The sequence below is a fragment of the Rousettus aegyptiacus genome, unplaced genomic scaffold (genome assembly GCF_014176215.1).
Source record: "Rousettus aegyptiacus isolate mRouAeg1 unplaced genomic scaffold, mRouAeg1.p scaffold_m13_p_10, whole genome shotgun sequence".
Taxonomy (NCBI): domain Eukaryota; kingdom Metazoa; phylum Chordata; class Mammalia; order Chiroptera; family Pteropodidae; genus Rousettus; species Rousettus aegyptiacus.
Window position 1 is genome coordinate 10,677,046 of NW_023416285.1, and position 21,296 is coordinate 10,698,341.

Consider the following 21,296-nt stretch of genomic DNA (forward strand, 5'->3'; position numbering starts at 1 on the left):
TATTATTCAGCCAAAAGAGAGGAGCAAATTCGGCCGTTTGTAGCAATGTAACTGGGCCTTCAGGGATTTATGCAAAGTTAAACAAACCAGATAGAGAAAGAAAAATACTTTATGGTATCACGTATATGCAGACTCTTAAAAATGATAATAGATAAAAGTCAAATTCATAGAGACAGAATAAAAACTGGTTGCCAAGGGCCAGGGGTGGAGGGAAATAGGGTGAGGTTGGCCAAACTTTCAGCTGTAAGATTAATAAGGTTTGAGGATCTAATGTAAAACGTGGTGACTATAGTCGAGAACATTGTATTGTATAATTGAAATTTTCTAAAGAGTAGAACTTAAATGTTCTCATATACACAAAACAATAAATATGTGAAGTGATGGATATGTTAATTAACTAGATGAGGGAATCCTTTCACAATGTATACAAATATCATATCACCGTGTTGTACACTTTAAATAATTTACAATTTTGTATGTCAGGTAACTCAATAAACCTGAAATAAAAATAAACAAGTAAAAGCTTTGGCTGACTTCCCATTGCTTTTCTTTACTGTTAAGTCCACACTCATGCTGTCAGTTGGGACCTTCAAACTCTGGTCCAGCTCACCCTCCCAGGCCGCTTCCCTTCCCTACTTCTCATTCTTTCTGCCTCATCTTTTTAAGTACTTCGAAAGCTCCTCCTCCTTTTTGTATCTACAGTGAAATGACAATTCTTCTCCCTAGGGCCCTGATGAAACATTACCTCTTTGTGAAATGCACTGAGGTGAGACTCAGTCTCATCTCTGTGGCCATAACAGTCATGATTGTCACAGTATTCATAGAAGAACAGCATCAGCAGCCAGCCTTTATTGACTGCTACTAGCCAGTCACTGTTGCAAATACCTCACGTGCTCATTTAATCATTTGAGCAAACATATAATATTTGCTGCTATTATTTCCATCATATACATGAGGAAATTGAAGCTCAGAAAGGGTAAGCGACTTACCTAACATTTCCATAGCTAATTAATCACAAGACCAGGATTTGAGTCAAGTAAACTAATCCTACTATTACCGCTTTTTAACTTCTTAACACTAATACCTCTCTAGTATTGCCTCTCGTAGCATTTTATTTGTATTCATTGTATCTGAATGATCTACATACATGTCTGTTTGTATCAGCACAGAGTCAGCCTTCAGAGGGAGTAATCTATGTGTTTCCCTGTTTCTGGCACTTGTACTGTTCACATAGTTAATGTTCCATTAATGTGTGTTACATAGATGTGACTGGGACTTCTATCTCTGGCTTTCCAAGACTCATTCATGACTTAATGAAGATCCCTAGTAGACACATGATGGCCCAGGAAAAGGAGTGCTCACCTTCCTATTTGTCACTAAATACCTATGAGACATTGGACAAGCTGCTTAATCTCTCCATTTTTTTTTTTTACTTTGTTAAATGAAGACTCTAACCCCTGTAATTTATCATTCTCCCAGGAGAATTATGAGGGTGAAATGAGATAATCAAGAGAAAGAATTTTAAAACCAGTAAAAGAACATACAAAGGGATAGGGCAACTATTCTAATTTGTAAGGCACATAGTTTACAGTAAGTTAAGTGATACTACTGGTTGTTATGAAATCTAGGTTAAATGGCATTTTTAACTTCTCCCACTTTCTGATTTCATGAGTAGTGAGGTACCATGAAAAAAGGAACTCATATGCTAGCTTTGAAACATCTATTTGTCATAGCCAGAAATAAGAAATGCCATCTCACTGGCTCCTGCTATGTTAGATCTGGATGGAGACTTGAGACACAGTCTGTACTTCTCATTTGTATGTGGTGAGACTGAGGTTGTAGAGGGGAAACAACCCAGCCAGGAGGCCACCACAATCTCTGGACAATACAAGCTATGCAAGGGTGTCCCATGTTGAGTAGGTAGGTAGAAAGAGACTCTGTGTTGTTTATTTTTGTAAACTGACCAAAACAATGACCATAACTAGAGAACTGGTTAAGTGCAAAGACTCTGGAGCTCAATTGCTGGGGTGAACCTCTCTCCCTGCACCCACACCTTCTACTAATGGAGTGATTCGAGCAAGTTAACTAACCTCTCATCTCTTATGTGCCTATTTTGTAAAATGGAAATAATAAAGAATGTCCATCCGATAGCATTATTATTAAGCTGTGCACAGCACTTAGAATTGTATCAGCCACACAGTAAGTGCTAGATGGCTGTTAAATAAATAACAATAACATGAGAGAATTCTATCATAACATTTTTTGAGCTTATACAGATGATGACATTTAAGGGCCTTGATTTATACTTGCAGATTTAGTTTCTAAGTCATTATGATTTCTGCTTCTGTTTCTCCAAAATTTTTCCTGACTGTATGTTCAGATCAGAGCTTTTAGCTAAAGTCGCTAAGGAGTTAACATGAGATTAATAAATTGTCAGAAGGTCGAACATTTTTTTTTTAATTTCCTGGAGGTTACTGTTGTATTTTTAATTGGTATCATGTTGGCAGTTCAACTCACTTTTTGGAAAACAAATCTGCCAACAGCCAGATGTTGATGGTTTCTCAGCCAAGAGAGGCATCTGAAACTTTCCATGATCAATATGCTACCAGGAAAAACACAACACTAAAATGGTATGCCATATTTGATACCAAAAATCCAAAGTAAAGTTAGGAAATTATGTTTTGCAATTACACAAGGCAATATGCTGATGGTGACTTATGGGTTATGAGTAGTCTAGGCTCATGATAACCTTGTTGCATTTGCTCTCCTGTCTGCTCAAATCAACAACGAAAAACCCTGGAATGAAGCTTTAATGTGGTGAATCAATTATTTTGGTTGAATGAGGGCACTATGATTTTACTGGGTAGATGTTATTATGTAGCAAAGTTAAATAAAACATGTATAATCAAGTGTGTATTATTTCATTTTTTTGCATTTGTTCCTTACCATTATTATCTAGTAAATAATCTCTTTTGCCATAATGTCCTTTGGGTAAATACGGAAAATGGTGACTTTAGAAAAAAAACTGGGGCATGAAGAGATAAAGTGAATTACTCAGTTATGCAATGAAGAGATATAACCATGGACTTGACAGCGCTTTTTTTTTTTTTTTAAAGAAAAACATTGGTATTCACATAAAGTAGAATGGGTAGGAATTTCTTGATACTAAGCCATTCATAAACTAGCTAGTTAAATTTCTTAACCCTATAATTCTCTATTCAATATCAACATACATGTATAGGCAAGTTGTCAGCCTTCAAGATGTCATAGGATTGGGAAGAAATCTTATAAGAAGAAGAGCAAGCAGTGTGACCAACTTTGAGAACTGTTGTTGGTCTTATAGATCCCCAACTCCGGGCTCTCAAGACATACGGGATATAGAAAACATCTCCATTTGGCCTCCTGAGCCACCCTCTGCATGCCGCTCTGGGTCTGGGAGGCTGGCCTTTACGGACGTCATCTGCTCTCCTTGCCCTCTGGCTTCCTATTCAGTTTGGTCAATACGAAGCCTCAATAGGAGATCAGAGAGGAGGAAAAGAAAGAAGTTGTAGTATTTATTCTTTGGGCTCCCTCCTTGGTGGCATTGGGTTGGTAGTGGCTGCATTCCTCTTCTAAGGGCCAGAGTCGCTGTTGTGAAGCCCTCTCTGATAGCTGGAGCTATAGCTATAACGGGCAACCGTCTGGTAACCGGCAGCCTAGAAATAAATCACTTTCACTCTTGCTAGCCCTATTTGCTTCAGCAACCTTGTTGGGTCCAGAAACCTTGCCCACGCATTTGCAAATAATCCCTTCATTAAACCCCCCTCAATTGCTCTATTTAAGTGGGCCCTGTGTTTTCTGCTTGGACCCTGACTGATACCAAATCATAAAATTCCAGTGTTGAAAAGTCCTGGACTTGGAGTTAAACTCTGTGATTTTGAGCAAATTATTTCCCTTCTCTAGATCTCAGTTTCCTCTTAAAAATAAGGTATATTACTTATAATAGGCTATTATTATTGTTGTTGTTATAACAGGTTATAATACTTATAACATTTAGCATATGACGAACTTTTGCTTAGATAGTATCTAGTCCAAAGGACCCTTTCATTTGCCAACCCCATGAAATTAGCCTTTGCTCTTTTAAAATTTTGCCAGTAAGGATTCTTCTATTGATATGACAGTCCTTTATTATGTAGTCATTCAACAAGAGTATCTGTATCATAGGACAAAGGGGACTTGGGGTGTAGGTTTTATTCCAACTTCTGGCTGTGTGATTCAGCACAAATCATTATATTTTCAGGGTACAGGTGTTTCAACTGTAAAACAGTAATGCAAGCCCCACCTTCCTGAAGTCAGAGGGCAAACCTAGTGCTTTCTCATGTTTCCAATTTGAAGATTTGGGATTTGCATTATGGAATATATGCCTTAAACAATATATGCAATATACACCTAAAGGGGTATATTGAGTAGATAACTGCAAGATTAAGGAGTTTAACTAGCTCTTTTGTGACTTACTTTGGTATCAAGAAATCCCTAGTTACTCTACTCTATGTGAGCACCAATACTTTTTCTTTAAAAAAACATATGTTGTCAATCTGTATCAAGGCTATATCTCCTCAGTGAATAACCGAGGAATTCACTTCATCTTTCTATGCCCCAGCTGGGCCTGAGGAAGCGAAGGAGACAGCAGGCCCCGGAGTCAGAACCCCAGTTCTGCTGATTGGGAGAGTTGTTTTACTTCTCTGTGCCTCAATTTTCTCAGCCACGATCTGAGAGAAATAATACACCTGCCTCAGAAGGGGGGTGGGAGTGCTGATTGAGTGGATACTTGTCATAAATTCCTAGCTATGATGTTTCATGTGCTAAGTCGTCTGTGTGAACTACCTTGTTTAGTGCTCACAACAACCCAGTTTTCTGATGATTGCCGGGGTCTTTCAGTACAGTGCTGTGAATAAATTATGTGACTTTCCTCCTTAGGAACGTTGCACTTACTGCTTCCTCTTCCTTGAAACTCTCCCTTCTGACCCTCACATTACCAGCTTCTTCTTGTTTTAGGGCCTCAATGCCACCCCGTCAACGAGGCAAAGTAGGTCCTCTGCCTGCATTCAGTTTCCATCACATTGCCACAGTTTTATTGCCTTTATAATACTCATCAATTCCTAAGATTATCTTTATCTTCATGTTTGTCATCTTTCTTGTCATAAAAGCTCCATGAAGGAAGTGACGTACGTCCTATTCCCTGGTCCAAAGCCAGTGCCTAGAATCGGGCTTGCCACACGTGGTCTCTCAAAAAAGCATTGTGCAATGAATGACAAAATAAGGAAACTAAGGGGCCAGAGAATTCATCTGGATAACTCCAAGCATTTTGTTTAGCAAGAGTTCAAATGCGTGCCAGACGACACTGAAGTCTGCGCTCTCTCCGTCCTATCTTTCGGCAGTTTTTGGAAATGACAATGAGGGTCTGAGCAAGGGCTTTACAACAAGAGATGAAAAGAAGTTAATTTAAAAGCTGTTTCAGAGAAAACTGACCAGAGCTTAGTGCCCAATAAGATGATGGGTGGGGGAGCATAAAACGGAGGGAAGATGGTTCTGACTTCAGCATCCACGCAGCTAGTGGTGCCAATGGATGAGGTGGGAAACCCGGGGAGTGGGGCTGAGTGGAGACCAGGCCACTCCATCTGGCTGGTGCGCTCATCTGCTTCCTGGCATGGGTGTTCAAAGAGTAGTGTGGGAAACTGGCTACACGGGATGGGGCCCGGACTTTGCACAAGCTAATCCTTAACTTACGGCCCAGGTATTGCCAGCATCGGATGCTACCTCCTTTCTTATTCTTGCTGGGGAGTTACTAACGTCGGGAGGAAGACATTAATTCTCCCTAGATCACGACCATCCCCTCTGCTTGACCACCAGCCAGGCCGCTCCATTGGAGGCCACTGCACAGATCTGTCATCTCCTTTTCAAACTTGTGTTTGTGGTTCCCCAGGCCTTTCCAGGACAGTGGGACTTTGATATTGGTCTGACAGTCTTGCTCAGACCCAATGTGTGGTTTAAAATAAGGAGCTTGGACTTATAATTTTTGCTGTCGGTTAAAGATGAGCAATATATTTGACTTTCAAAAATTTAAGAATGTCATTGGTTTATCATGTAGAAAATCTTTGTATTGTGTTACTTCCTTTAATGCTTTCACTTGAGGCACAGAACTAATGTTTAAACCTGCATTTAACCAATTACTATAAAATGCATATAATTTCCAAATATTGAGAATATTAAATGTATGTAACAAAAATCTCAGGAGGTGAAATGTATGCTGTTTTTAAATATTTGAAAAGCTGACTCAAAGAACAGTTTTCCAATATACATTGGGAAGCTTGCATTCACATAATTTAATTCTTTCATACAAAAATTCCAAACTTGAGGGAGAATAATCTAAAAGACATACATAGGTATATGTATATAAATGTCTGTACTCGGATATATGCACAGATATGTTTATCTCAGTGCTATTTATGTTACGGAGTAAAAAATAAAAAGGGGGAAAAAATCTAAATATCCAAAAGCCAGGGGATCTTGTCAAAAATAATATATGGTAAATATACAATGTAATATTATGCTTACCATTAAAAAATGACTTTTACAGAGTTTTAATAACAAAGTTAATATTGATGAAAGTGTGCAATGTAAAAAAAAAGATAAAATTTGGTATAGATGAGATTTCATTAATGTACATGCAGCCATGAAAAACAATATTACTGCTTATTTGTAGTTACTTCAAGGTGAGGGGGTATAGTAGGATTATGAATGTGTTGTGTGGTATGAGTGTATGAGTGAATGAATGTGTGTGTGTGTGTGTGTGTGTGAGAGAGAGAGAGATTTTCTACCCTTTTTTACACTTTCCAAGTTTCCTTCTATGGACGTAACTTTCACAAACAAACCGTTCACCCTCCCGGCACCCGAGGAGTAGGAGGAGGAGGAGAAAGGCCGTCCTGCGGAAGAAGGGGCACACACTGCACATGACTCTCAAAAGTGGGACCAATAGGGTTGGAAGTTCAAAGGAAGGCTGATTTCGGGTCACTGGAAGGAAGAAGCCTCCTTAAAGCGGGCTGTCACCAAATGGGGGGCTTCCTGAAGAAGCCATGCTGTCGCCTGGTGATGACAGGATCTGTCTGGGAGCTATGCAGGAGGTGAGGCTCCATGTTCTCCTATGCTCCCTTCCGACTCACAGGTTCTCTAATTTTGGGAACATAAGTGCTCCCTAACTCAGCAGGAGTGTAGGCTTTTCTGGAGAAACTATATTTTTTTTCTTTTGTTATTTGCATAATATTAATAAATCTCACATTTCCGCCAAGAAAAATGAAAAGCCCTTCTTTATCTGCTTTCCTGGAAAAGAAATTTTAGAGTGAGTATCAGCCCTTTATTAAACTAACTTTTAGTCCCTAGCCATGAAGCTGCATGGGACCTGGTGGAGGATAGTTCTTCAGCCACATTGCAGGTCAGCAAAGCCTTGAACTAGCCCAGTCAAGTCTCACCTCACCACAGGGTGTGGTCCAGCATGCAGGCATGTGGTGTCCCTGCTTTTCTTCCTGGTGGCCTAGCGTCCTCTGCCACCCTGGTACCTGGCTCTAACCATCTGCATTTTGCCTCATGGTCTCATATCATCTTTTCAGTTCTGTGTCCAACTGCTTAGGGCCCAGATCATAGATGGAGGAGAATCTAGTGAAAACACTGTTGTAAAGTAACTTAGCAATGGAGCAAATGTGGTCTCCCTTCTAAATAATTTACTTCTACTCTCTAGGGTTTTCTTGTGATGGGTCACTAAAGGGGAAACTGGTAGTTACTGGGAGCAGAAGCTTTATACCTGTAGACCTTTTGGGGTCCACAAATCATAGCCCATATCTAGTGTGTGTTCAATATCAGCTGGTTTTATGAAATCCCATTTTACAAAAATATCAGTTTTTAGTGTTATTTTGTTCAATTTTCATATCTTCCTTTTTTTGTCTTTCAGGCAATGTTATTACTTCTTCCTGACACCCTGACACTTGGGTTAATAATTGCCATGCATCCTCTGCGAACATTTATTTGTGGGCTTTGCCAAATATTGGTGCAGGAAGAGCACTAAGAAGGCATGCTAATTTTGCTCTTCCCCATGTGAATATGAAATCCATTTGAAAGTTACACTTTACTGGTCTGCTTTGTACAAATGACTATATCGCTGGTAAATATCTGGTAAAATGACAATTTTGTTTCCAACTCGAAAGGGTAAAAGCAATGGTTATAACAACCAGCATCCACTAATTTATCGCAAATTAGCAATAAAAATATCTACAGCTTCACTATCATACAGGACTAGAGTTTTGGCATTAATCTTGATCATAGCCTTCTAGGTTGCCAATGACATGTATGTTTTGTTTCGGCATGTGTGTGCAAGGAAGGAAAAAAAAAATCAAAGCAATATTTTTCGGTCACAATTTTCATTATTTTGTCCACAGGATTATTACTAATAAAAGTAATCTTATCCTGTCCCCTCTCTTCACAGAATGTTCTAGTAAGTCAGGGCTTTTTAAACACTGTTTTATTTACCACTCTCCCTCCCAGCACAGGAACAGGAACTGGCATATTATAAATATATGTTGAATGAATAAGTGAATTAATTAAATCTTATTAGGATGATATATTACCTTTGGTCAGTGCCACTGCAATAAATTACTATTCTATTCTGGGACTTTTGACTGGGTATATTGGGTTCTTTGAGGTACTCTCTATGTTTTCTCCATTTCTTTTGTGAACACTCATGAAATTTTAGGGCATTCACATTTTCAAATCATTGTATGAGTCCATCGGTCCCTACGAAATGGCGTGGCCAAATATAAAGACAGTAGATAAAGACATGAGTTAGAGCCCTCACCTAAAATGTCTCACCTAGCTTCTTAGTATTTTGCTTCCTCGCTGGCAAAGAATACCACCTTGTCTGTCTGATTCTAACAGTTTTCCCATGTTTGAAAAAAAAATCATGTATTAAAAAACGTTTGTGGACATAGAATATTTGTCAAGTGTCATTATAAATTATATATAGCATCTTTTTTTTTTATAAAGGGTTTCCCTTTAGAGATCTTCTTTTTTCTACTCCTTAAGAATGGCACACAATTGGAGAGAAAGAGAAAATGGAGAGTACGATGATTAGTCTTATGTGTCAACTTGGCTAGGCTAGAGCACCCACTTATGTAATCAAACACTAATTTCAGTTACTGTCAAGATATTTTGCACACAGGCTTGAAATCTGCAATCAGCTGGCTTTCAGTAAAGGAGATTACCCTGGATAATGTGGGTGGACTGCGTTCGATCAGCTGAAAAGACTTAGGCAATAACTGAGGTTTCCAGGAAAACAAAGAATTCTGTCTCAAGACTGCAGCATCGCATCCTGCCTCAGTGAATTTCAGCTTGTCCGCCTGCCCTGTGAATTTCAAACATGCCAACTTCCACAGTCACGTGGACCAATTCCTAAAAATAAATACTTTTATATCTGTTTGTGTTTATATATAAATGATGCATATGTATATGAATATGAATATGCATATGTATGTACATGTTTATGTATATGAGTATATACACATATACAAATGTATATGCATATATTGGTTCTGTTTTTCTAGAGAACCCTGATTGATACAGGTAGAAATTAAGCAAAGAAAGAAAGTCACATTTGTGTAAATGTTTTCTACTTGACAGTAGTTTTTTGTACTTGATGATATTTCTGATGTTTGAAAATATCTAAATTACAACACCAAATGCATGTATGGGACTCAAGGAGTTTACGAGGTAATAATATACTTTAAAACGATACAGCTGCTCCGCTAACAAGTTAGGCAATGGGAATCCAAGAGTTATCTGACTCTAGTCCTTACCCCTCAGATCAAACAAAATCTTCAATCGTTTTGAAGCCTAGACTCCTGTCACTAATGCGGTGCTACCTGTCAAACAGGATGCACCTCCCTCATCATCACACAAAAGTTCCCCTGGATGTTTAGGGAACCAGGAGTACATCAATAGAGTTGGTTTTGTAGGCTATGATGTATTGATTCTTTTTAGAAGCAGAGAACTGCAATGCATGCAGACCTAAACAAACAAAACAAGTAAACAGTTTGGGGGGGAAGAAAAGGGAACTTGCTTTGAACAGCAGGAGACGATGTTTTGGCGGCTGAGCAGGGCAAGAGCTTCCTGAGCCGCTCTTTGATGCTGCGCTTGGTGCTGTTCTGGGCGTAGAGGAAACCTAGAAGATACGCGATGTGTTCTGTCAAGGCCGTCTTCGAAGAGAAACTGGGGCGCGTGGCGCGGTTTATCAGAGGACGCCCCGCAGGCAGGATCTGGACTCGGCCATCCGCTCAGGCAATCACAGGCAGTAGGTTAGGGACCCCAGAAGGGAGAAAAAAACATCCTTTTCTCCCCCTCTGTTTTTCTCATTTTTTTTAGGTTTTCTTTTCAAAACTTTTCCTTATGTTGCCTTAAAGATAATGACTAGCAAGTGAAAGCAGAATCATGCAAGTATATATATCTTTTGAGTAGCAAAAGTAAAATGCGGTAGACTTTTTTTGGTCTTAGATAGGAAATAAAACAAATACCACTGAAGGAGTTAACTGGATTGAAATTTCAATATTCAAACCAGCATGAAGGGCCCACATGATAATTTTCTGTTCTTATCACTCCCGTGTTTGATTACTGAGGAGATAGATGCTCTGCATAAATCATTCACACCACAATCACCTGTTAGTACCTTTGCCTTCCCTGAAAGTGACAAAATAGATGTCCTTGATATGCAGCTCCATTAGCATAAGCTGACATGCCCAGAGACAAGACAGTCCTTCACATTTTTCAGGTGTCGACATTAATGAACAGAATTATTCAAGCAGAGTAATGCCCAAAAAAGCAGAGTGTGTTTGCAAAATGTTAACCCAGGAATAGATGGAGCAGTACCTGTGACTTCAGATTGCTGGGGAGGACTCAGAGAAACCACTAGTGACCCAGTGGGCAAACACGCAAACACTTGAAACAACTGTTGGTGTCAGGAACCACAACTGCCCAAGTTAGCCAGAGCTTACTGATTCTAAGTGCCCAGAGCATGAATTTGTATGTAGATAAATATATTGCTTCCTTCAAATCAGTTTAGAAGGTTCTGGGAGCTCCAGCAGTGCAATCAGCTAGTGTGCGGTGCTTATACAGTTTAGAAGGTTTTGAATATAAAGCAACAACAAAAGAAGCAATTTAAATTGGGGTTACACCATCTTCATCTTCATAATATGGGCTGGTGAATGTATCACTTGCTGCTTTTGTACTTTACAACTCCCATCTCGAAATTATAAAAAGTCCTGACCATAAGTTTGCTGATCTATTTCTTTTTGGGGGCTGATTCACCCCACATTAGTATCCGTTAGCTAAGAAACTGCATAGATCTATGGTGTGCGTGCGTGTGCGTGTGTGTGTGTGTGTGTGTGTGTGTGTTGGGGGAGGGGTGACAGTATACTAGTAGATACATAAATGAAAGCAGAACATTTTCCTGCTTAAAATCCTTTTAACACTTTCATGTTGTCCTTTGAAAAGATTCACACTTCCTACCATGGATCCCAGTCCATGCATGATCTGGCTCTGCTTCACTCTGAAAGCGATTTCTACTGCCCTTCCTATTACTCCTAATGGACCATCAGCCGTAGGCCATGCCACCTTCCTTGCCTTTGTTGGAACTCACAAAACAGGCTCCACCCCCACTCTTCACACTTACTTGGCATGAATGTCTTGTTCACTTGATATCCTAAATGCTTGTTTAGGGTCTGGCACATGGGAGGAGATAAACATATCTCAGATGAATGAGTGAATAAATTCACTTTTGATACCAGAAGAAGACCTGATTTCATTTCCTAGATTTGTATCTAAGTAAGCTTTCAAACTTGTAAAATAAAATAAATTCAATTTCCAGAAAACATCCATCAAAGTGCTATCTCCTTTGTTAACTTCTCAGGATATCAGAGTTTTGCTTTAGCTCCTAAAGCAGGGTGTCTGCTTCTTCCTTTCAAGTCACTGCAAACCTTGATGTCATTTGTAAAGAGCATAAAGAATTGAGGACTTTTGAAACTTTACAAGATGGATCCCATGGGAGCCATGACAGATATGTCAACAGGCACATAAGGGAACGCCCGTAGGGTGTGACCTGAATGCCCAAACCACAGATGTCAGTCTCCGTTTGCAGGGGCCGATAAACATGAGGATCCCATCTTGTAAGGTCCACATAAGCTGAACTCCTCAGACAGATGATGCTCAAGCCTGACATGATGGTACCACAGATGGTGCACTGAGAGCCAAAGACTCTGACCCTCTGACTCGTGGTGGCCACTGGCATGGGACTGATGCGCAGCTCTCAAAGTGCCTGGAAGTCGCAGGAGAGAGTGTTGGACAAGAGAGAACTGGTGTGCGTGATAGAGGATCTGTGTGACGATTAATTGTAGGTCATTGTGATAGTTAATTTTATGTGTCAGTTGGACCAGTGTAAGGGATGCCCAGATAGCTGGTAAAACATTATTTTTGGATATGTCTGTGAGGGTGTTTCTAGAAGAGATTGGCAATTGGCAATTGAATTGATAGACTGAATAAAGAATATCGCCTTCGCCAGCATTGACAACCACTATCTAATAAGTTGAAGGTTTGAATAGAACAGAAATGCAGAGAAAGGGAGAATTGTTCTCTGCTCGAGTTGAGACAACCGTCTCCTCCTGCCCTCAGACACTGGCTCTCCTGGTTCTCAGGCCTTCAGGTTTGGACCATCAGCTTTCCTGAGCCTCCAACTTGCAGATGGCATATTGTGGGGCATCTCAGCTCTGTAATTGTGTGAGCTAGTCTCTCATAAGAAATCTCTTTGTATATATCTGTATATATCTTATTGGTTCTGTTTCTCTGGAGAACCCTGACTAATACAGTTGCTGGCCAGGGTCTGGGTGATGTGTACTCAGTGTCAGACTCCATAATACTGAGCAGACAGAAGCTGCTGTAGGTCTGAAAATTAAATGGAGATAGAAGCCATGGAATGCTGAGAGAAAAAAAAAAAAGGAATAAAGAATAAGAAAAGAAAGAAACTGTACTAATCACCTCTGGTATTTGCTAGAGAGTTCAGAAAGACTATATTTTTGGAGTAAGGGTTATTTCCTAGAGTAAGGGCCACGCCTTATAACTCAGTATAAGACTAAAATTGACCTGTCTTAACAAATAATAGAACTAAAGTTGGCAAGAGCAAAAGGAATTCCTAGCAACTATGCAACACCTTCCAGAAGAATACATAACACATATTAAGATAACATAATCCAAACTCCTTATAATGTGTTAAAATGATGTCTATCATGCTATCAAAAATTAGCAGATGTGTGAAGGAACTGTTATCCATAATCATTAAAAAAAAAAAAAAAAAGCAGTCAGTAGAAACAGAGCCTGAAATGACACAGATGTCGGAATCAGCAGAAAATGACTTTAAAGAAAAACATGGTCATAAGTAAATGGGTGAAAAATTTTAGCAGCGAAATTTAAACTACAGAAAATAAACATATGTAAATCTAGAAATGAAAAGTAAACTATATAAAATGAAAAAAAAATCCTTCTTTAGATGTGCTTGGTGGCAGATGGGGGCTACCGAAGAGTTATAAGCTAGAATAGAGAAGTAAAGAAACAGACCATCTCATCTGTATAATAGAGAGGAAAAGAGATTAAAAATAAACAGATACTTAATGATTTTTGAGACAATATCAAGTAGTCTAACATGAATATAACTAGAGAAGCAGATGAGATGAAGAAAAATTTTTGAAAATAATTGCCAAAATATTTCAAATTTGTTTATAAACATCGATACACAGATTGCATGAGAAACTTGTTGGAACACAATCAATATTGGTACAAGATGAACCGAGTATAGTAAAACTGCTAGAAAAAATTGAGAAAAATCTTAACAGAATAAAATGACATATTACTTATAGAGGTATGATAATATGAAAGTGGTTTCTCATCAAAAACAATAGAAACCAAAAAACAATGGAATAAGTGCTGGAGAAAATATACAGACTCTTTTAATACAGAATTCTAGATTGAGTGAAAATAGTTTTTTGGGAATGAAGGTGAAATAAAGATATTTTCAGATAAACTAAAGCTGAAATTATAGCTACTAGATCTTCATTACAAGAAATACTAAAGGAATTTTTTCAAGCTAAAAGGTAATGACATGACATAGAAACTTAGATTTACAGTTAGAAATAAGGAACATTGGAAATTAATAATATCTGAATAAATATAAAATATTATCTTCATTTCCTCTCATTTCCTTTGTTTAAAACAAACAACAAAAGTATGTGGAGTTTATTACATTTGTAGATATAAGGTTTCAGACATTAATAGCTTAAAGAATGGGGAAGGTAAATGGAATTTTACTGTTGTATGTTTCACACAAAATGGTGCAATATTAACTCTGACTAGTCTGAATAACTGGAGAAGACATAACACGATATTCCAATCTTTAGATGCCAGGGGAGCAAGTAAAAGTAATAAAAGGTGCAATCAAAAATCCAACTGAGGAATTCAAAAGGAAAACCAAAAAGATTTAATTAACCCCAAAGAAGTCAGGGACAGAGAAGCTGAGAAGCAAGGAGAATATATACTGAGAAAGTAGACTTATACTTAACCATATCATGAAATCAGAAACCAAGGCTTTCTTATTCATTTCTGTATCCCCAATGCCTTGCACAGTGCCTGATATATAAAAAGTCTTTAGTAGATATTTCTACTGAAAGCATGAAATCAGTCTATATGAGGGTCTCAAAATGTACAGATTAGCTGCATGTTTGGAACTGGCAGACACTTTTAGAATTTGCATGGTACACTGCCTGACAGGGTGTGAAGCAGTCCCTTGCCCTGCCCGCGCCCTAAGAGGACAGTCATGTGTAAAGGCATTCTGCTCGAGACGATACCGACTACACTCCCCAGCCAATAACACTGAAAGAAAATTGATAGTGAAAGTGGTCAGTCAGCAAAGTGCCTTAGTATGGAGGGCATTTTAACCCCACAGAGACTAAGTACTCTTTGATAGGTTAATTATCTTATACCAAGTTAATATTTATTTATTCATTTATTCACAAAGCAGTTATTTTCATGCATATATTATAAACCTTATAAATAATGTGGATACACAGTGGTCTTATACAAATAAGTCTCTGCTCTCTAGAGGCTAACCATCTTCATGCTTGTAACATCTATTCCATTGCATGACCGATTTGTCGGTTTCATTTATTAAACCTGAATTCACTGAGGGGAGGATTCCGTTCACTTATTAATTCATTTAGTCGAGAAAACATTTACTGAGTGTCTATAATGTACTGGGAACCAGACAAAATTTCCAGCTCGAATCAATCTTATAGTCAGGGAAGAAAAATAATCATAAAAAAAGAAATCACAAAACATAAAATTTGTCAGGTAGAAAGCAAGGATGATGCCTAAGACTTCTGCTGATGAACGGGTTGAGAGGCGGGGTGAATACTTGTAATTTTAAATGTGGTGGCCAGAGAAGGTGTCAGTGGAATCAAATTTGAGCAAAACTATTTAATGAGATGAGAAAGTTTCTTACCCTATTTTGATTATTAGCAACTAGTACAGTATTACATATATTAGCACATGTGTGGAGTAATATAAGCTATTTCTTAAGTTTTTCAATTAATATTTATTGAAATTAAAATGGTTAGAGTAATACCTTCAATTAATTGGCTATATAAACCATGGAGTTTAACAGACTATTCACAAATTTGTTGCCTTAGAAATCAAAATTAAATCTTTGCATAGGAGTTAAACCAACCTACTAATATACTAGCTCTTCAAAAATAATGAAATAAAGCAATACAAAAAAAAAGCAATACAAAAATAATGAAATAAAGCAATACAAAAAAAAAGCAATACAAAAATAATGAAATAAAGCAATACAAAAAAAAAGAATAAACGGTCGATGTGTAAATAAGTAGGTCACGTTAAATTGTGGAATAACTGAGTGAAAATGCATTCATTTTTACCCGTGGGAGAGGTGGACATTACAAAGCCTGACGTTACTGAACATAGAGCTTCATGTCTCTGACTCTCCACATCCAAATAGTAGCGTATGTGAGTGGTCATTTTTCCCTTACTGCTTTTCCTGTGATACAAAAAATACCATTACATATCAATGTCAGGTTTTAGTGGTGAGTGATGAGCCATGAATTATGAATTCAAGAAGTAATGATGATGGTATTAGAAGTGGTTATTTCACCATGATGAGAATTACACTTATCTTCTTTGTTTTTGTTCTGTGGCTGTGCATAGACATAAAGACTCCTCCATAATTGATAATTCTTGTGCCTTTAAATTATGGACAATGTTTTTCTTCCTAGATTCTGCACTCGTGGATGTCTGGTGGAGGAAAATGGCTACTTTCCACAGATTTGGGATCTTCCCATGAATTAATAACTATGACAAAATAATCAGGAGATTCAATGGCATTGTCATCATGCCTTTGTTTCTTTCAATCAGTGACAAGCTGACTCATGAGTGGTGACTTGATACTGGGGCTAGAAAGTACATTCTTCGCTAGTTGCAAATGTGAGCTTATTTGCTCGCATATCTTTTTTATTATTTTATTTTATTTTTATTTTTTTAGGCCAGGCAATCTTTGGTTGACCTCACAGATTGCAAGGATCTTATCAGTTTACAATCCCTTATTTTTTATTTTTTATGCCTACAGCACCTGGTCTTCCTAGGTGGTCTCCCATCCAAGAACTAACCAGACCTGACTCTGCTTAGCTTCTGAGATCAGATGAGATTGGGCTTGTTCAGGGTGGCATGGTTGTAGCATATTTGTTTTTTAAACGGGCTTACAGCTCATAAATATGCAAATGAAAATAGTTCACTTTGGATTTTTACATTTATTCCTGGAAAAACAGGGCCCCAGATAATGTGGAGTTCATATTCTGGTGATAATTTTTGCTGAAAATTGCTGCCACACCATACCAATTGTTACTGGACCCTGTAGTCAGCCCCAAATTTAAACTGTTCACCCTTAAGAAGGGTAGTAGCAGGGTTAGTGACTGAAAATGAGGGGGACAGTATCTGCATTTAATTCTGTAACTTTATGAATTTTGGAGGCAGAACACTGACCTCCCTAACTGACCCGTTTTGTTTTGCCTGATTATAAAATTACCTTTTAAATCTATCAGTTCATTAAGAAGGAGGGAGGCAGAAGGTGCTTGAATTTGCTAGAAATTATCTACAGAATCTAAATGCAAATAAGCTTAGTTCTACACAGAGCTGCGACTTGAAGACACCTGTTTCTCATAAAACGAATGCTAGTCTGTCAGCATCTGTCTCTTTCCTACGTCTCTCTCTGCTTCTGCCTACTGTATGTCTCACTTTCTCCCTTAGTCTTTGTCACCCCCTTATCTCTCTGTCTTCCTCTCCATCTCCATCTTTGTGTTTCTCGGGTTTTATATCTGTTTCTGCCTTTGCCCTTCTATATATATGTCTTTGTTTGTACCTCTCCTTTCTGTTCTCTCCCTCTGTCTCTCTGTCTCTCTCTCTCCGCTCTGCCATCTCTCTCCTCTCTCTCTTTCTCTGTCTCTCTGCCTGTGACTCAATCAAGGCAGGGTCCCATTTGATCTTCTCTACTTTTGTCTTGATTGCATGCCTCATGAAATATTTAGAGAGAGCTTTAGTCAGCCGAGGACAGGATAATTATCGTATGTTATTGCTAGGCAAATGTTGTAAACAACTAGATGGTCGGAAGCTACAGTGCTTTCCAAATTAGTCCTGAGAGCTTGTGATTGTCCACATCACCATCCTGATCTCTTGGCAGAACTAGCCGGAGGACACCAGGAGAAAATAATGGCATGGCAAAGGCATCTGTTTCCTCTGGGATCCTTTAAGAGTCATCACTGAAGCCCAAATTTCCTTTGTTCCTCTGCAAAAATGGCCAAAAGTGCTCCTCTGATATCTTTTGTGTGGGAGTTGGGGAATTATGTGGAGTTTTTTATAAGTATAGCGACTAGACCTTCTGGTTTGCCTGGGTCAGTGCCAGTTTTTGATAGTTACCCTAACATCCTATGTGTTAGTACCCTTTTTGTGTTCAAACATGTTCTGGTTTAGATGGTGAATTATGTGGTCCTACTATACTAATGACCAGAATGGTCTGTTCCTACAGAGTAGTCTGTAGGCATCTCCTAAAGGCCACTTCATTACACTGTAAACAATGTAAATTATGCAACTTTATTTTAAAAGTATGTTTTAAAAGTAGTTATAATTAGTAGGAAAGATAAAATAGGAAGCTAAAATGTCAATTATGCACATGATGCAATATTATTGTAATATTATTGTGATATATTTCAGCTTTAAAAAAATGAAGGGCATCCCATCATATGTGACTATATAGATGAACCTTGAGACCACTGGGCTGAGTGAAATAAGCTAGTTACAGAAAGATAAATACTGCATGATCCTACTTATATGAGGTATCTAAAATTATCAAATTCGCAGAAGCAGAGATTAGACTGGAGGTTGCCAGGGGCTGCGGGCAGGCGAGAGGGTGAGATGTTGAACGCAGACAGTTTTAGTTGTGCAAGATGAGTAAGGCCTAGAGATGTGCTGTACAGCACAGTCCACGGGTTAACCCTTCTGCACTGTGCATGTTAAGTATTCTTACACAAAGAAATGTAAGTCATTTGGGGCACATTCATTCTAACGTTTGTAGTGGAAACACCTGTGGCTTTGGTGTCGAAAAACCTGGTTTGCGTCTAATCTATGCCACGTTTTGTTTGTGAGATTTTGGAAAAGTGACTTAACCTCCCTGGGCCACTTTGATTTCACCTGTATCATGGGAATACTAATAATGCCAGCCTCGCTTTGTTCCGGGGTGGTTAGGAGATTTAAAAGAGGTTACATATACACAGCTTCTGGCTAGTAATGTCCTTCCCCAACCAGTGGGTGCTTGAGAAGTGTGTTTAAGACTCAGCACCCAAAGCAAAAAGGAATATTTTTAAAGTGACAGCAGTACCTTATAGAATATAGCAGCAATTAAAGCGTTCCTCACATCCAAATCTCTATCTTGAACGTTTCCTCTTTAATACTAATTTTACTATAACTATGAATTAAACATAAATCTATCTGTACTATTTCTTTTCTTCAAGCTAATATAAAAAACATGTATACATATGTATATTGATATATGATTTTAAGTGTTTTAGTTCTAAGCTATGTAACTTCAAATTTTCCTTTGGAATAAGTCAATCACATATTTAAGATTGGAAAGCTAGTTACATTTGAGTGTAGTTGATTCTTCTAATAACAAGAGGTCACAAATATAATTTATGAATTGAGTTTTAATAGGATTTGGGATTATCGAATTGATTTTCTTGTCAGAGTATTTCCTTATTATGTAAGGAATCTTTCTGTCCCCCACCTTCTCCATTCATATTAATTTTCACACAGCTTATGGTGCTCGGTTCATTTGATGATTGGCCATTTACTTGACTACTGCTCTTTAATAATATATTTGAAAAAAATAACTTGTTTCTTTTGGTTCATTCTATTCAGCTTCTTTCAGTATAAAATCCTATAGTCTTATGGTTCATTATAAAAACTTTGGATTCCATTTATAGTGAGATTGAAAATGAAGAATTTTTGAGAATAGGAGCGATATAATCTAGCTTATGCTTTATTCAAGAAATATTCATTATGCACTGACAGAAGCAAGCCTAGTCTCCCGCTCTCAGGAAACTTATACTCTAATGTGGAAAGTAAATATGAAGAAGGGATTGAACAATAACACAAGAAAGTCTAAATTTCACTTGAACATGATCTTGCCTTAAGCAAAGATGTAGATAAATAATACCTAAAATGTAGCTAACAACAAGAACTTTTTATGTATCAAGTACTTTACAAGCATTATATCATTTAATCCCCACAAGAATCCCCTGTGGCAGATAATATTATAATAGACAAATGACAGGTGAGAAAATTAAGGGTCAAGAGATCCTTGCAGTGTATCAACATATGAGCACATGTCCATCGGTCTAACTTCTGGGTTTGACATCCTGACTTGTAGACTAAACTACAATGGCTCTAATAAATAATTAGACCACTTATTTTCTGTGTCAAATTGTGTAACCTTCGGCTACAGGTTAGTGCTTCATTTTGTGGCTTTATTTATTTTATACCCTCTTTCCCCCTAATTAGGCTTCTTAAATTATCCTGTCTTGAATATGTACTGAAAACTTGATGACTTGCATTCCTTTGCTGGAAATGCTACCTTGAATTCTATTTTCTGTAGGCCATTCATCAAATTCCTGGTGGTATTAAAAAATAATGGAGGTGAAGGAAAAGTTGCACTAGGAGATCCAATGTCTTCATCTGAAAAATGGGGGTAATAATACGTGACACTTACTAATCTCAAGGAAGTTAGGAGATAAATGAAGCAATCGTTTCTGCAAAATCCTTCAAATGCTGGAAGAAATAACATATGATCCATTATAACTTCCAAAGTGAAAACTGTATTAAATTTTCATCTTTCAACAATGTATTCTGTAAACTGATTTCGTTAATAAAACCAATAAATATTTATTGAGTAAATAATAAGGCAGACCCTGTGCTACAATGAGGATAAAAGTCAAATAAGATATTCGATGAAGCTCAAGTACTTAAAATTTTGTGAATACCATTAGTCGGTCCTGGCTGTTCACTAGAATCACCAGGGTGGCTTTAAAAATTAGCCATGTCTGGTCCCTCCAGACCAACTGAATCAAGGAACTCAAACGTGAAAGCAAACCTGAGGAAGGTTGTTCTGTTTGGGCCAATCCCGTGGCAAATAGGTTTTCCAAAGAACTGTGGCTTACGGTTTTGAGATTGCAAACTGACATCTAGTTGTTTCTACATAGACACTGTACTGGATTGAATAGTGTCTTTCAAAAATTCCTGTTCACAATGAGCCTCAGGATATGACTTTTGGAAATAAAGTCTTCACAAATGTCATTAGTTAAGTTCGCATGAAATCATACTGGATTAGGGTGAGCCCTACATCAAGTGACTTGTGTCCTTGTGAGAGAGAGGACACATGCGTGCACGCACACCCACTCACAGAGGGAAGAAGGCCACATGAAGATAGAGGCAGAGTGGGGTAACACAGCTCCAAGTGACACAGCTACCCGAGACTGCCAGCAACCACCAGAACCCATGGAACAGATTCTCCCTCAGCGTCCCCAGGAGAAACCGGCCATGCAGCCCCCACTAATTTCTGG

General features: G+C 38.2%; 1 protein-coding gene across 2 annotated transcripts in view; it reads right to left on the reverse strand.

Moving 5' to 3' along the window:
• Nucleotides 1–21,296, reverse strand: part of KCNIP4 (potassium voltage-gated channel interacting protein 4) — a 904,027-nt gene that overhangs the window by 96,030 nt on the left and 786,701 nt on the right. Inside the window, exon 2 of one of the 2 annotated variants that reach the window (XM_016121275.2) lies at nucleotides 10,142–10,243. The exons of the other annotated variant lie outside the window; for it this stretch is intronic. Within the exon in view, the coding sequence (XP_015976761.1) occupies nucleotides 10,142–10,243 (102 nt within the window). The remainder of the gene's footprint in view (nucleotides 1–10,141; nucleotides 10,244–21,296) is intronic. 2 annotated transcript variants of the gene reach the window in all.